This window comes from Phaseolus vulgaris, chromosome 11 (assembly GCF_000499845.2).
Source record: "Phaseolus vulgaris cultivar G19833 chromosome 11, P. vulgaris v2.0, whole genome shotgun sequence".
NCBI lineage: Eukaryota > Viridiplantae > Streptophyta > Magnoliopsida > Fabales > Fabaceae > Phaseolus > Phaseolus vulgaris.
Genome location: NC_023749.2, coordinates 49,759,650 through 49,773,551, shown reverse-complemented (window position 1 = coordinate 49,773,551; position 13,902 = coordinate 49,759,650). Strand labels below are relative to the sequence as shown.

The window sequence follows — 13,902 nt, the reverse complement described above, 5'->3', positions numbered from 1 at the left end:
CGAACTTAAATCCTAAATTAAATATATAAAAAAAAAATCAAAGTTATCCTTTTATTCAACACCTTAATTAGCACAATACCCACATCAAACTAAAAATGCTTATTCTCCATATCAAAATTCAGAGTTTGTAGTACATACATAAACATTATAAATATATTTGGCAAGGCGTTTTCTTGCAACACTTCCATTTATATTTTTTAAAAAAATTCTAGTATATTCTGAATTATAAATTATTTTCCAGATTCTGAACTTTTATTTATATTTATATTTTTTTTCTAAAAAAAGTATAATTAACTCTTAATATATTATGATTTATAGATTATTTTCTTGATTTAAAAATATCATATGAACTCTATAATTCATAATATAAATATATTTTGAATTGTAAAATTCGAAAGATATTACCAAATTTAGAAAATACCTTTATGAATAGTAAATTTTGTTATATAACACTAATTTTCAAATTATAGAATTTAAAAAGTATTTTTGAAGTAAAAAAAGATGTTTTTTTTTTTAAATTATGTAATTTATAATAAAAATTATATTAGGATAGATTTTGAAAGATATTTTTTAATTTAAAAAATATTTTTCTAATTTTATAATTAAAAATATAAAATATATTTTAAATTATAAAATAATTTAAAATATATTTTTTACTTCCAAATTTTATAATTTAAAATATAATGTTTTATTTTGAACTTTATTATTGGAAGGATAATTTTAATTTTTTTTATCAACAAAAAATGAAATTAAATTAATAGAGATATTTGAGAAAGTTTAACATGACGCTTTTAAGGAAGTGGATCTGGCGTTTGTGCAATGCTGAAAATGGGTTGTGGAAAGATGTGATGGTTTCCAAGTATGGTGGTTGGAGAAATGTAAGGGCTGAAAGGAGTAGTAGGTTGGATTCTTTATGGTGAAAGGATTTGAAGGCGATAACTTTGAGGGGTGGAAAGGAAATTTTGTGGACAATGTTATCTAGTGTTGGTGTTGAGGAAATAAAACAAAACAAGATATTTGTGAACAGAGAATATAAATTTTATTTCACTGCTACTTTTCAAATAAGAATACAATCTCTCTAAATAGTCTTACAATAGACTTCTCAAATTCTACCTTCTCTCTCATAAAACCTATACTATAATTTACATTTAAATCATAGTATAAATGACATTCAAAACTAGAATTAAAGATAATAATTATTGGCTATTCAAATGCTAAAATAAAACTAATGACGGCTGACGACTTTGAGTTTAATGCTAACAAATTCCCCCTTAAACTCAAACCTTTCATATTATTCATTCAGATTGTTATCGCTCACACTTCCAATTTCATATTTTTCCTTACCCCAACTGCCTCCAATATTATATTTTTCCAGTAGTCACCATACTGTCCTTGATTAGAAGCAACTTCAATTTTCTTCATTGCACCAATCCGTGCAGAATTTTGAATTGAATTACTTTTAATTTTCCAAACAAAATCTTCTCCACTTTCACCCTTTGATTTAAAAGGATTTAAGAAAGACTTTTGACTTCAATGAGCTTTAAAGATAATGATTATACCATATTTCCCTTTCAGATGATGTCTCAACACCATTCCATTTATGGTATTCTCTTAAATTAAAACCACTATTTTCAAGCAAAACACATGAACCAAAAGGGGCTTTTAATTTGAATTGTAATTCATTCACCTTTTTGTGCCAAAAGCAACAAATGGAGTTCTTCAACTTGATTGACTCTACTTTCCTTGTCTTTCTCCATATCAACATATTTTTCTTCCAATTTTGTAAACCTTTTTTTTCAGGTTATCAAATTTTGCTTCAACACTCTCCAATAATTGTCCCATACTGAGAATATTACTCTTCAAGTCAGGTACATAGATTTCTGTGACACTTTCTTTGGACTTAAAGGCCATGTGCTCCTCCTCCATTGGATTGAGAGCAAAACTTTTTTCCTTCATTTCAACTTTAAACAAATCTCTGCCATCAACATCTTTGATTAAGCAATGTTTATTTTCAAACATCACTTTATAGCCTTTTTTCCAATAATTGACCAACACTCAAAATATTTTGATCAATCTCTAGCACAAAAAGAACATCTGTAATGATTTTTATACCTTTATAGCTTGTGATAGCTATTGTGCCTTTTCCTTTTACTGCAAGGTGTTCACCATTTTCAATCCTCACCTTTTTAATATCAGTAGTTCTCAATTCCTTGAAGAGTTCCTTGTCATGTGTCATGTGGTTGGTGCAACCACTGTCAATTAGCCAAAATGCACTTGAAATATTGTTGTAAAGACCAGTTGCAACGAAAAGTACATCCTCCTCCTCATTTGCAATTTGAGCATCTACATCTTGTTGCTCACTTTGGTTTCTACAAAGGATTGCTTCATGCCCAAGTTGATTGCACTTATTGCACTTAGCATCAGGTCTTCTCCAACACTTAAACGGTGGATGACCTAACTTGTTACAATGCTTACAAGGAGGATAATTTCTACCTTTGTTTCTCCAGCCACCTTCATGTTTGACTAGTAAGGCTCCTTCTACTGCTCCATCTTGTCTCATGGCTCTCCTTTGTTCTTGTGCTTGTAAAGCATTTAAGAGCTCTTCAAGAGAAATATTTGATAGGTCCTTTGTGTTCTCTAGGGTTGTTATGGTGGCTTCAAACCTCTCTAGAACTGTTACAAGCAGCTTTTTCACAATTCTTGAATCTTTTAACACAGATCCAAGCAACCTCACTTTGTTGGCAATGCTTAGAAGTCTGTTCGAGTACTCTTTTACAGATTCTGACTCCTTCATTTTCTGTAATTCAAACTCTCTGATTAGATTCAAGGCTTGCATTCCACGAATCCTCTCATCACCTTCATATTCTGCCTTGAGGTAATCCCAGATTTCTTTTGCTGACTTCAATGACATTATCCTTGTGAATACCATAGGAGATACAGCTGCAAATAGACATGCTTTTGCCTTTGATCTCTTCAGCTTTTTTTCCTTTTGTGATTTTATTTGTGCCACCGTAGGGTTTTCTGGAAGGGACTGACTTTCATAGTCCTCTTCTACAGCTTCCCATAAATCCAATGCTTCTAGGTAGGTCTCCATACGAACAACCCACATTTGATAATTGTCTCCATCAAAGACAGGTGGTGCCATTGCTGAAAAATTTGATCCTCCTTCCATTGGTGCACTTTACTAACCTCAGATCCCTCAAGAAAATAGCTCCGATACCAATTGTTGGTGTTGAGGGAATAAAACAAAGCAAGATATTTGTGAACAGAGAATATACATTTTATTTTACTGCTACTTTTCAAATAAGAATACAATCTCTCTAAATAGTCTTACAATAGACTTCTCAAATTCTACCTTCTCTCTCATAAAACCTATACTATAATTTACATTTAAATCATAGTATAAATGACATTCAAAACTAGAATTAAAGATAATAATTATTGGCTATTCAAATGCTAAAATAAAACTAATGATGGCTGACGACTTTGAGTTTAATGCTAACATCTAGGAGGTTGGGAATGGGAGGGAGATTAGTCTGTGGGAGGATATTTGGGTAGGGAATGAAATACTTAAAGATAAGTTTCTGAGACTTTTTTCAATATGTTATCGCAAGGAAGCCAAGCTAAGGCAAGGAGGGGAGTGGGATGACAATCGCGAGTGGACTTGGAAGATACGATGGAGGAGAAGTTTGTTTGAATGGGAAAAGGAATATGAGCCAGAGCTGATAATGTTGATGTAGCTAGAGAATGAAGCTTTTTGTAAGAAGCATAAACACCTAGTCCCAACACCAGAACCGTTGCACTAGTATACAGTAGCACATGCTCATCTCCATTGAATCCTTTCAACAAACTTGTCACTGCTTATGAAGCAGAAGCAACCACCTCATTTATCCCAATCCTTTTTGATGATCCAATATCACCAAGTTTACCATTCATTTCCACTTTTTCTTTGCCCTTTCTGTCACCAATTTTACATCCAATAGTCTCATCCATGACACCTTCCTTTTTTCCTTTTTGAGGTGATTTTCCTGATGCAAAAGCATTCTTCCTTTCTTTCCCATTAACCCTTTTCCTTTCACTACTTTCAAAATTTACTTCTCTTTGATTCTTGGCATTTTGTGAAATTCCTTCTTCACCCTTTTGAGGCACAGAATCACTTGTAGCTTTTGGTGAGGTTAAAGCCTCATTAGCTTGTATTTGACTCTCAATTATTGATTTTGGTTCCTCACAAGTTTCCATTTCACCATTCTCACTTGATATGGTTACCTTTGGCATTATGATACTGTAAATTTCTCCTTGGAACATACCTTTTAGCTTGTTCACATCACAATTCATAGGAACTGTATATACAATGTTTTTTTTTTATCGGCAAAAAAAGAATGAATAAAAAGAGATATTTCAGGAATATCTCAACCCGTATACAAAAACCTACCTTACACACACAAACCAGTTGCTCCTCTCAAGAGGAGGAGTTCCTAGGAAATATAACAGACCTCATACAGATCATTGGCTTAAGGCACCAATCGGAGAAAGAAAAACAAGTGCCTTGCGCTTTACACACTACCCATGACCACACCTTTACCTGCGACTTTGCATAAATTTCAATATGGTCTACCCTGCCACTTCTAAACACCTTCCTATTCCTATGATTCCACAGTTCCCCTACCACAACTATCCACACACCCCCCCAAACCTGATTCACGCTTTCCGTGACCCCATTCATCCGGAAGCTTAAAAAGTGGTTCTTTGGGTCCCTTTGACTCACAGAGGTCATCCCCACCCACTCATGGCACTTTTCCCACACAAGCCAAGCCACCCTACATGTACAGAACAAGCGGGATGTAATTTTCTCCTCCTCCCCGCACAAGCTGCAAATATTGGTGATTAGCCCTACCCCCCTCCTTGCCAGGTTGGCTTTGGTTGCTATTTTGTCTTCCAATACCCTCCACGCCAAGAGATGAGCAGAAGGTTGCGCCTTTAGCCTCCAAAAACCCAGATATACCTCTCTCTCCTCCCCCTGATATACGTCCCTGAGTATGCTGTATGCTTATTTAATCGTGAACCTCTCTGTCCTTCTATCATTCCATTCCCACCTATCCTCCTTGTCTGCCCTCCCCATATGATATCTCAGAATATGCATCAGCTGACGCTCCAGACTCAGTTCCCATTCAAACAAGTTTCTTCTCCATTTGATCTTCCATACCCACCCCAAGCTTTCAGACCACTCCCTAACCTGCCATAGCAAAGAATCCTTGTTCGTACATGGGGAATGAAGCCTCGGGAATAACTCTTTTAAGGCTACACTGCCTGCCCAACTATCTTCCCAGAACCTAATCTCCCTCCCATTCCCAACCTCCCACAAGATGTTGGCCTCAAAATTATCTTTCCAAATGTCTAGAACCCAAACATCCTTCAAATCCCTCCACCAAAGAGAATCCAACCGGTTCTTTCTTTGCCTTTGTAAGTTCCTCCAACCTCCATATTTTGAATGCACCACCTCTTTCCACAAACCCTACCTCTCTGAGCCTAGGCGCCAAATCCATTTTCCTAGCAATGCAATATTGAAGCGCCTTATGTCGATCATACCAAGCCCCCCCTCTTCTTTTGGCGCACACACCTTATCCCACGAGGCCCACACAATTCTCCTGCCTTCTGGCCCCCAGCCCCACAAGAAATTCCTCTGCAATCTAACAATTTCATTCGCCACCGTTACCGGCATTTTATAAAGAGACATATAGAATAAAGACAAAGCAGATAACACCGACTTAATCAAGCAAAGTCTCCCAGCCATCGAGATAAACTTGCCCTTCCATTTGCCTAGTCTCCTCCTCACTCTTTTCACCACCTCTTCCCAAAACTTACTTCTTCTGTGATTTCCTCCTACAAGCATGCCCAGATATTTAAACGGAGTCTTCATCGTGGCGCAATTCAAGACCGTCGCGAACCTCTGTAACAAGAGGTTATTGCACCCTATCCTTCCAACACTGCTCTTCTGGAAATTAACCTTCAACCCGGACGCTAACTCAAAACATATAAGAATGGCCTTGATGACAAACACACTGTGAGCACTCGCTTTACATAGAAAAAGCGTGTCATCCGCAAACTGAAGCATATTAACCTTGGTGAGCCTACCTCCGATCTGCACGCTTTCTAATAAATCCTTATTGACCGCCATCCTTACCACTCCGGCTAGACCTTCTGCCACAATGAGAAACAGAAAAGGTGCCAGCGGGTCTCCTTTGGCCTCACCTCCTTCCTGGGCTTAAACTCCTGAGTCGGACTCCCATTCACAAGCACAGACACTGATGAGGACTCAAGGCACGCTCTAATCCAGCCGACCCATCTTCCACAGAAGCCTAATCTCTCCAGCATATAGAACAAGAACCTCCAATCAATTGAGTCGTATGCCTTCTCATAGTCAACCTTAAAGAAAATACAACTGCTCTTTCTCCTCTTGAAATTCTCCAACACTTCATTTGCTACTAAGACACTATCCACAATCCCCCTACCTTCCAAGAACGCCGACTGCCTCACATCGATGACCTTGTGCAAAACTTTCTTCAACCTGCTTGACAGAATCTTTGCCACAATTTTGTACATGCACCAGACCAAAGATATCGGCCTGAACTCGTTCAAGCATTGGGGATTTTCAACTTTAGGGATTAACGATATAAAAGAGGCATTCGTCCCCCTTGGCCATCTCCCTTCTTCCTCAAAAATTATGCACTGCCCTAATGATGTCTGCCTTCATCTCCTCCCAACATAACTTGATAAAGCCAAAATTGAATCCGTCAGGTGGTCCCGGGATTTTATCACTGCCACAGCACCACACCGCCTCCTTTACCTCCTCATTAGAAATCCTTCCTACCAACCAGGTATTGTCTTCTTCAATGATCCTTTTAAAACTTGCATTATCTAGCTTGACGCTCAAACGATCATCGCCAGAGAACCTCTCTTTGAAATACATTCCGACCTTGTCCTTCACCACACCCTGATTTTCATACCACACACCATTGTCTCTCACCCCGTTGAACCCATTCCTTGCTCTTCTCCATTTTATGGTCGAGTGGAAGTACTTTGTGCTCAAATCCCCCTACTTCAGCCATTTGATGCGAGCCTTCTGCTGATAAATGGCCTCTTGACTAAGATTATTACTTCTCAGCTCTGCTAACAACCATTCCTCTCTTCCCTACCCACCTCATCCAACTTACTCTCGTCATCTTTTGCATCCAACTCATGTATCCTTTTTTGGATCTCATCCCCCTGCTGAAAGACATTGCCAAAAACCTCCCTGTTCCACTCTTCAACTTTTCTTTGAACACAAATAAGCCTCCACCTTGGATTTCATAACTGAGCCATCTGTTACGAACAAACTTCCTGAACCTGCTATCTTTGTGCCAAACATCTAAACAGCGAAACGGTTTCAGCCCCCAGTCCACGATGACCGTATCTAATACCAGCGCACAATGATCCGACACCGCCCTGTCTAACACCTGGTATTTGCTGTCCGACCACCTATCCAACCACTCCCTCGACACTAAGAACCGATCGATTCTGCTCTTCATCAATCCGTTGGGTTTGTACCATGTAAACTTTCTACCCAACATTGGTAAGTCTACCAATTCAGAGCTTTCAATAAACGCATTAAACCTTCTAATCTCGCTACTGTGATCGATGTCACAACCCACATTCCTCCTATCGCCTGGGCACCTGATGGAATTAAAATCCCCTACCACGCAACACACCTTTGTATTAATCATCGGTCTCTTCTCCCGAACCTCCCCCCGTATAGCCTTTTTCTCTAACACTGAACCGGTGTTGTAGATGTTGACCACCAATGTCTGTATCGGGTCTTCTAACCTCCATTCCCCTTCGACGATGCTATAGTTACTCGCATTAAATACAATACTAAGATGAAAGCAACTTTTCCTCCACATCGTAATTACTCATCCAGCATTATTCACATTCCCGTTCACAACCCACTCAATCTCATTTGAACCCCACATATTGAAAATCTCATGAGACCCCAAATCCTTGCATTTAATCTCCTGTAGACACACCATACCCGCCTATTCTTTATGGATCAACTCCCTCAGATACTTCCTTTTGTGAGGACCCCCCACTCCCCTTATGTTCATACTAATTACCTTCATCATCAGATACACTGTTCTCCACTCTGCTTACACTTTCCTTCTTGACTCCTGCCTTATCCCGAATCTCCATAGCTTGAATACGGCCTACCACCACTTCTTCCTCACCCGAGAAGGTGAAACCCAATTCCTTTCCGATGGTCCAGATTCTCACCGCTTCCGAGTACTCATTGTTGATCCAATACAGCCTGTTGCAATTCCTAACAGCACCATCTGACAAGTTACTAAGGCTTTGAGAAACGACCCTAGTATCCTGCCGACTGGACACAACATCCGCTTGAAAAAATTGTCCTCCAACGTGCCTCTCCTTCCGCCTACCGAACTGAGACGCACTCTCCCTTCATTAATGGTGTCAGATTTGCGACCCCCGCTCACCTTCACCATCTTCGTTTTGTCATCAACCTTCTTTGCCATCGTCGTCGCATCTCCACTCCTTGCGCATGTTGCAATCGCCTTCGCTCTAGCCCTGGTGCGGATGTGATACGCCTGAATGGGTGAGCTGATCTGAGATGGCTCGCTTAGTCGTTCAGGGCGCCTCATCTTCGGCGTATACGACCCCCTGCCGTCGTCTTCCTCCGTGATCGTCACTTCGCCAACGACATCTTCCCCACTTGCCTCTACCCTGGACAAAGACCTGTTAATACCATCCCTAGGGTTGTCGTCACTCTTCTCGTCGTATGCATCGCTAGCCCAGTCCTCCACCGCGCCGTCAACCCCAGACTTTGCGTTCCTTGCTATCGGCACCCCTCCTGTCTGCTCAACTTCCATTTGTTTCGAGCCCAAACCCACAAAGATGCTAAACTCACTCCCTTCGTGTAGTTGGGCCTTAGCTGGCCCATTAACAATTAGGTCAAACACGTTTCCACTCCTACTAGCCGTTGACAACCCCTTAGATGTCCCATCCTCCTTCTGCACTGGCGCATGCTTAGAATGAGCCCTGTCTGCACTCGCTTTCCACGAGCAGCCTACGTGCTCCTCCAAAAATGGCAACCTACTCTCAGTCCTAGACCCCAAGACCTTACTAGGGCTACCTGTACTGGCACCACCCTCTTCCCCCACCGCGTCCTCCACTGGGAATTTCACTGAGCATTCTTCGTCGCCTTTCCTCCTCTCATATTGCTGAACATCAGCGTCGGAACCCTCCGATTCAAGCAACTCCTCGCCGAACTTCTCCTCCGACCCCTCGTCTGAATCGCCTCCTCTTGCCTCTCCCCCTCTGCCATGCGAGCAACACCCACATGTGTTGAACAAAGGGATTTCTTCTTCCAAAACAATCTGGCAGAGAATGTCGTTGATCTTCATATCCATCGCCATGCGAATGGCTCGTCCCACCGGTGCCCTTACTCTTAGCCTTGCAAACTCCAAATCTTCAAATTCCGACATAGCTTCGTCTACCTCCACCAAGGATCCTACATGAGCAGCAACACGTTCAAAGCATCCTCTGTTCCACATGCTAAGAGGTAGTCCTCTGCATCTAACCCACACCACCTTTTCATCCACTGCAAAACTCTCCTCCCACGGAACAATCGACTCGAAAAGAGCTCCCATCATCTCCTTGTTATCTTTGAGCGTCTTCTGGATTATCCCGTCCGATTCCCCTGACAAGAGCACATACTGGCCTCCTAGATATCTCACTCGGATGAAGTCGACACCTTCCATGATGAAACTCTCCTTTACCACCTGCACCATCCCTGCGTCAGACAGTTTTCCATCAAAATTGTTCCTCAACCATTCAACATCCTCCTTCTCCACATTGATATGAGCCATGTTCAGTTCCGTGTGCCCTTTTGCCTTCTCGTTCCCCATCAGCCCCGCCTGAAGGAACGGTTGTCGACGGTCCATGGTCACTACCTGTGCATAAGTGCGGGTGTTGTTGAACCCAGTCGGTGGATGAGTGTGAGCCCGGTGAGATACCGTTCGTTCCTGCCTCTGCTGTGGTGCTTTCAAACCGTTCAGGTCTTCGTTCCGCTCTTTAGTTGTCCCTGTTACCTTCCTATACTTTGATTTATTAACCCTCAGCTTCCAAGTCCCAATCCAAATGGCATTCAACCTTCTTTCCAGCTCATCTTCCTCTACCACCTCATGGAACCTCACAAATTCAAACCTTTGTCTCTTGATGTTTAACCTCCTTGAGATAAAGATATCTTTTATCCTCCCCCATCTCTGAAAAATCTTCCACATGTCCCTCTCATCATAGTCATGAGGAAAGTTGGAGAAGAAGAAGCTTACCTTCATGCTAAGTAGGATAGGATCATCTACTGTATATACAATGTTGAAGCGGATTGATTTGTTATCTCCAAGTGATCGCCCATCAAAAACTCTAACTCTTCTATAATCATACTCAAATTGAGCACCTATATCATCTTCTGCATAACCTGCACCAAAGCCAAGAAATCAAGAAGCACCTCAAGGGAAAGAAAAATAATGATTTTAAAATAATTTATTTTTTACGAATAAACTTTATCAAGCACGCATGTATATATATTTGTAATATGATTGAAGGTTTGAAAGGGAATAAAAGAAAAGGAAAAACAAGAACATGGTTTTGGTGGATGATGAGGTAATTAGCCACACAAACCAGGAAGGTGAACAAGCAGGGAGTGTGATTCTGGGGTCTCCTTTGTTTCTAAATTTGGCTGGCAAATTCTCATTGTTATGTTTGATTGCATTTCCATCTATTTGATTGGAACTTCTTGATTATTATATATATATAGATATATATAGATAAGAAAATATTTAGAAGATTGTTAGTTATCTCATTAATCATACACTATAATAAAATCATTAAATAGAAACTAATCTAAGAAATAAAAACAATTAATAGTTATATTGACTAAATTAACTATTATTTTAAAATTAAAAAAATTATTAGTATCTAAAACAGTTTCTATTATTCATAAATAATTTTTAAATTGATATCTAATTATCTATCATAGTTTTAACTACAAACTTTAGAATATAAATAAATTAATAATTAAAATACTGATAATTAAATATTAATTTAGAAATTATTTATGAAACTACTCTAAATATCTTATAAAATAATATATAATTTAATGAATATCTAACTATTATTTTTTTCTAAAATTATTTTAAATTTATTAATTTTAATGTAGTGATACACCGACAAAATTGTATGATGACAAAAACACATCACAAAGATATCCTTGTATTCTAAAACTTATTTAACATATCACCCACTTGCATCTTGAATTATTGAAATCAATAAACAAAGTAAAAAAACTTATTCTCCACATCAAACTTCACAGTTACTACACACATCATTGGCCAAACATTCTTATTTGTTGGCATTTTCTTGAGCCTCGGCAAGATGAGCATCAACATCTCTGATGCAATGGTCACAGAATTCCAAGTAGCCATATGGAGCATGAACTTCCTCACTCACCTTCTCATATTCAACACTCCATTTAACTGCAGCACTGCCACCATCCTTCTCAATGGCTTCAAAGATTAGGTTAAACACCTTATATTTATCATCGATATCTTCACCATAGAGCTTGAACACAATTCTTCTGTTCTGCTCATCAACGGATTCAATAGTTTCATGGCATTTTACTGTCTTACCGTCTGTTGTTTCACAAGTAACCAGTCATTAATCAGTAATAAAAATTAAATAAATAAGAATCACTTTACGAGTGATCCAACTCATATACAAAATCGTATAGAAACGAGCAACATTCTTGATAGACTTGTCATTAATTTCTTACTATAACAAATACTAGAAAACAGGTCTCTAAAGATAAAAAAACACCTGTCTCTCAAAACAAATAAGGAAAACAAACCTCCACTAAAAAAGCAAACAAAGTTTGACCGATCTAAATAAATCACTTATATTTAATCGAATACATGTAAACCATGGGATCAAGACAACCGTCAGAAAAGAAAAAACAAACTGAAGGAACTTTAGAGGTTACTCAAACCACAGAGAAACGAGCAACATCCTCGAAAGACTTGTCATTAACTTCCTACTATAACAAATACTAGAAAACAGACTTCCAAAGACAGAAAACCACCTGCATAAGAAAAACAAACCTCCACTAAAAAACCAAACAAAGTTTGACCGCTCTAAATAAATCACTTATATTTAACCGAATACATGCAAACTATGACAACAAACTGAAGGAATTTTAGAAATTACTCAAGACCAAACCTTTTACTGAACCATGAAGAAAATTTCATAATGATCTATCACTTCATCTTTAAAGAATATGTAATTGATCATTAATGTACTACTTTCACTTATTTTGATTTTGTAAACATAATTAAAAACTTAATTACCGACGATAATAGTCCAGTGTTTGACCGAATCATTGGCGTGCCAATCGTCACCTTCATGGAGTTTGGCTGCATGAATTTTATGAGTTACGTGTTGAATATGGTGCAGTTGGTTTGTGTAGGTGTGGAACCATTTTTCCGCAGCTCCATGAACTGGAATTTCAGTGCTGATTTTTCCAGCAAGTGATGACATTATCAAGAATTATAGAAACAAAAAAGAAGAAGTAAAGGAATGGGATAAGGTGGAGATGCATGAGAAAAGCATGTTAAATAGAGAAACATCTTACCAATATCTTCAACAGCCAACTACCTAAAGTAATTATGAGATTTTAGGGCTTTTCCTCAAATAAAATAAAACAATGTATTCTTTCGATCGTAGATCGAATCAAATTTTGTTTTGTTTGAAAAGAACAACGTGGGTTGGAGAGATACTTTACCTGAAATAAAAAAGAAAGCAAATAAAAATATTATTTTTATATTTAAAAATGTTAATGTTGATTGAGACGACACATAAGTGTGATATTATTTTTCATTAAATTTTATTTCTTAAATGCGTGGATTAGGACAATACATGGATGTTAACTTTTCCTTTTTTTTTTCAAAGGATATCATTTAACTTTTTTTGTTGATCATAAATAAAAAAATTATTAAACTGATTATAGGTGTTAAAAGTGAATTCAAGGAGTATTATTTGTTTTGATTAATATTTATATAATTAATATTCAGAGGGACTTCCTTTGAGGTTGGGATTTTGATGGGAGAAAGATTGCTTGGGTTTCTTGGGGAAAAGTGTGTGAATCTTGTGATGTTAAAGGACTAAGTATTTTTTATATTAAGGTCTTTAACACGACCCTGCTGGAAAAATGGATTTGGCGGTTGGGTTCGACTAAGGGTGGTTTATGGAAGGAGATTCTAGAGTGTAAGTATGGAGGTTGGAGATCTCTGAAACAACTTAGGAAGAACAACTGTGAGTCTCTCTGGTGGAGGGACTTGAACGAGATTTGGAAGTTGGAAGAGTGGGGTAGTAGTTTTGAAGACTGCTTTAAGTGGGAAGTTGGTAACGAGAATGATATTTCTTTCTGGGAAGACAAGTGAGTGAGTATGTTACTTTGAAGAGTAAATTTTTTAGGCTTTACTCCGTTAATGTTGATAAAAATATTTCGTTGAATCTTTGTGGGGATTGGATTAACAGTGTTTGGGTGTGGAATTTAATTTGGAGAAGGGTCATCTTTGAGTGGGAGAAGCTTCAGGTGTGTCAACTTCTAGAGGTAGTGCAAGGTTCGAGCTCAATTTTGACTTTTGACAACAGATGGACTTGGCAAGTTGGTGAGTCTCTTGAGTTTTCGATTAATTCAACTTATGGTATTTTAAGGGAAGAGATTGAAGAGGAAAGCTCGCATATGTTCAAATTTTTTTAGAGGATTAAGGCTTTACCCTTGACCCACGTTACAACTTA

The 13,902-nt window shown here is 38.4% G+C and overlaps 3 protein-coding genes and 1 pseudogene across 3 annotated transcripts; all 4 read right to left on the bottom strand.

Annotated features, from left to right (window-relative positions):
• Positions 1 to 3,294: 3,294 nt before the first annotated feature.
• Positions 3,295 to 4,426, bottom strand: LOC137825971 (uncharacterized; annotated as a pseudogene).
• A 621-nt stretch (positions 4,427 to 5,047) lies between these two features.
• Positions 5,048 to 6,175, bottom strand: LOC137809431 (uncharacterized). The gene is made up of 2 exons (XM_068610545.1): positions 5,618 to 6,175; positions 5,048 to 5,233 (listed from the first exon to the last, which is right to left on the bottom strand). Exons 1-2 carry the CDS (start codon positions 6,173 to 6,175, stop codon positions 5,048 to 5,050), a joined length of 744 nt encoding a protein of 247 aa, XP_068466646.1.
• A 1,130-nt stretch (positions 6,176 to 7,305) lies between these two features.
• Positions 7,306 to 10,865, bottom strand: LOC137825961 (uncharacterized). The gene is made up of 2 exons (XM_068631784.1): positions 10,729 to 10,865; positions 7,306 to 10,525 (listed from the first exon to the last, which is right to left on the bottom strand). The coding sequence occupies exons 1-2, from the start codon at positions 10,823 to 10,825 to the stop codon at positions 8,301 to 8,303; spliced, it is 2,322 nt and encodes a 773-aa protein (XP_068487885.1). The 5' UTR covers positions 10,826 to 10,865; the 3' UTR covers positions 7,306 to 8,300.
• Positions 10,866 to 11,303: 438 nt separating this feature from the next.
• Positions 11,304 to 12,769, bottom strand: LOC137825953 (MLP-like protein 43). The gene is made up of 2 exons (XM_068631774.1): positions 12,450 to 12,769; positions 11,304 to 11,738 (listed from the first exon to the last, which is right to left on the bottom strand). The coding sequence occupies exons 1-2, from the start codon at positions 12,637 to 12,639 to the stop codon at positions 11,449 to 11,451; spliced, it is 480 nt and encodes a 159-aa protein (XP_068487875.1). The 5' UTR covers positions 12,640 to 12,769; the 3' UTR covers positions 11,304 to 11,448.
• Between the last annotated feature and the right edge of the window lie 1,133 nt (positions 12,770 to 13,902).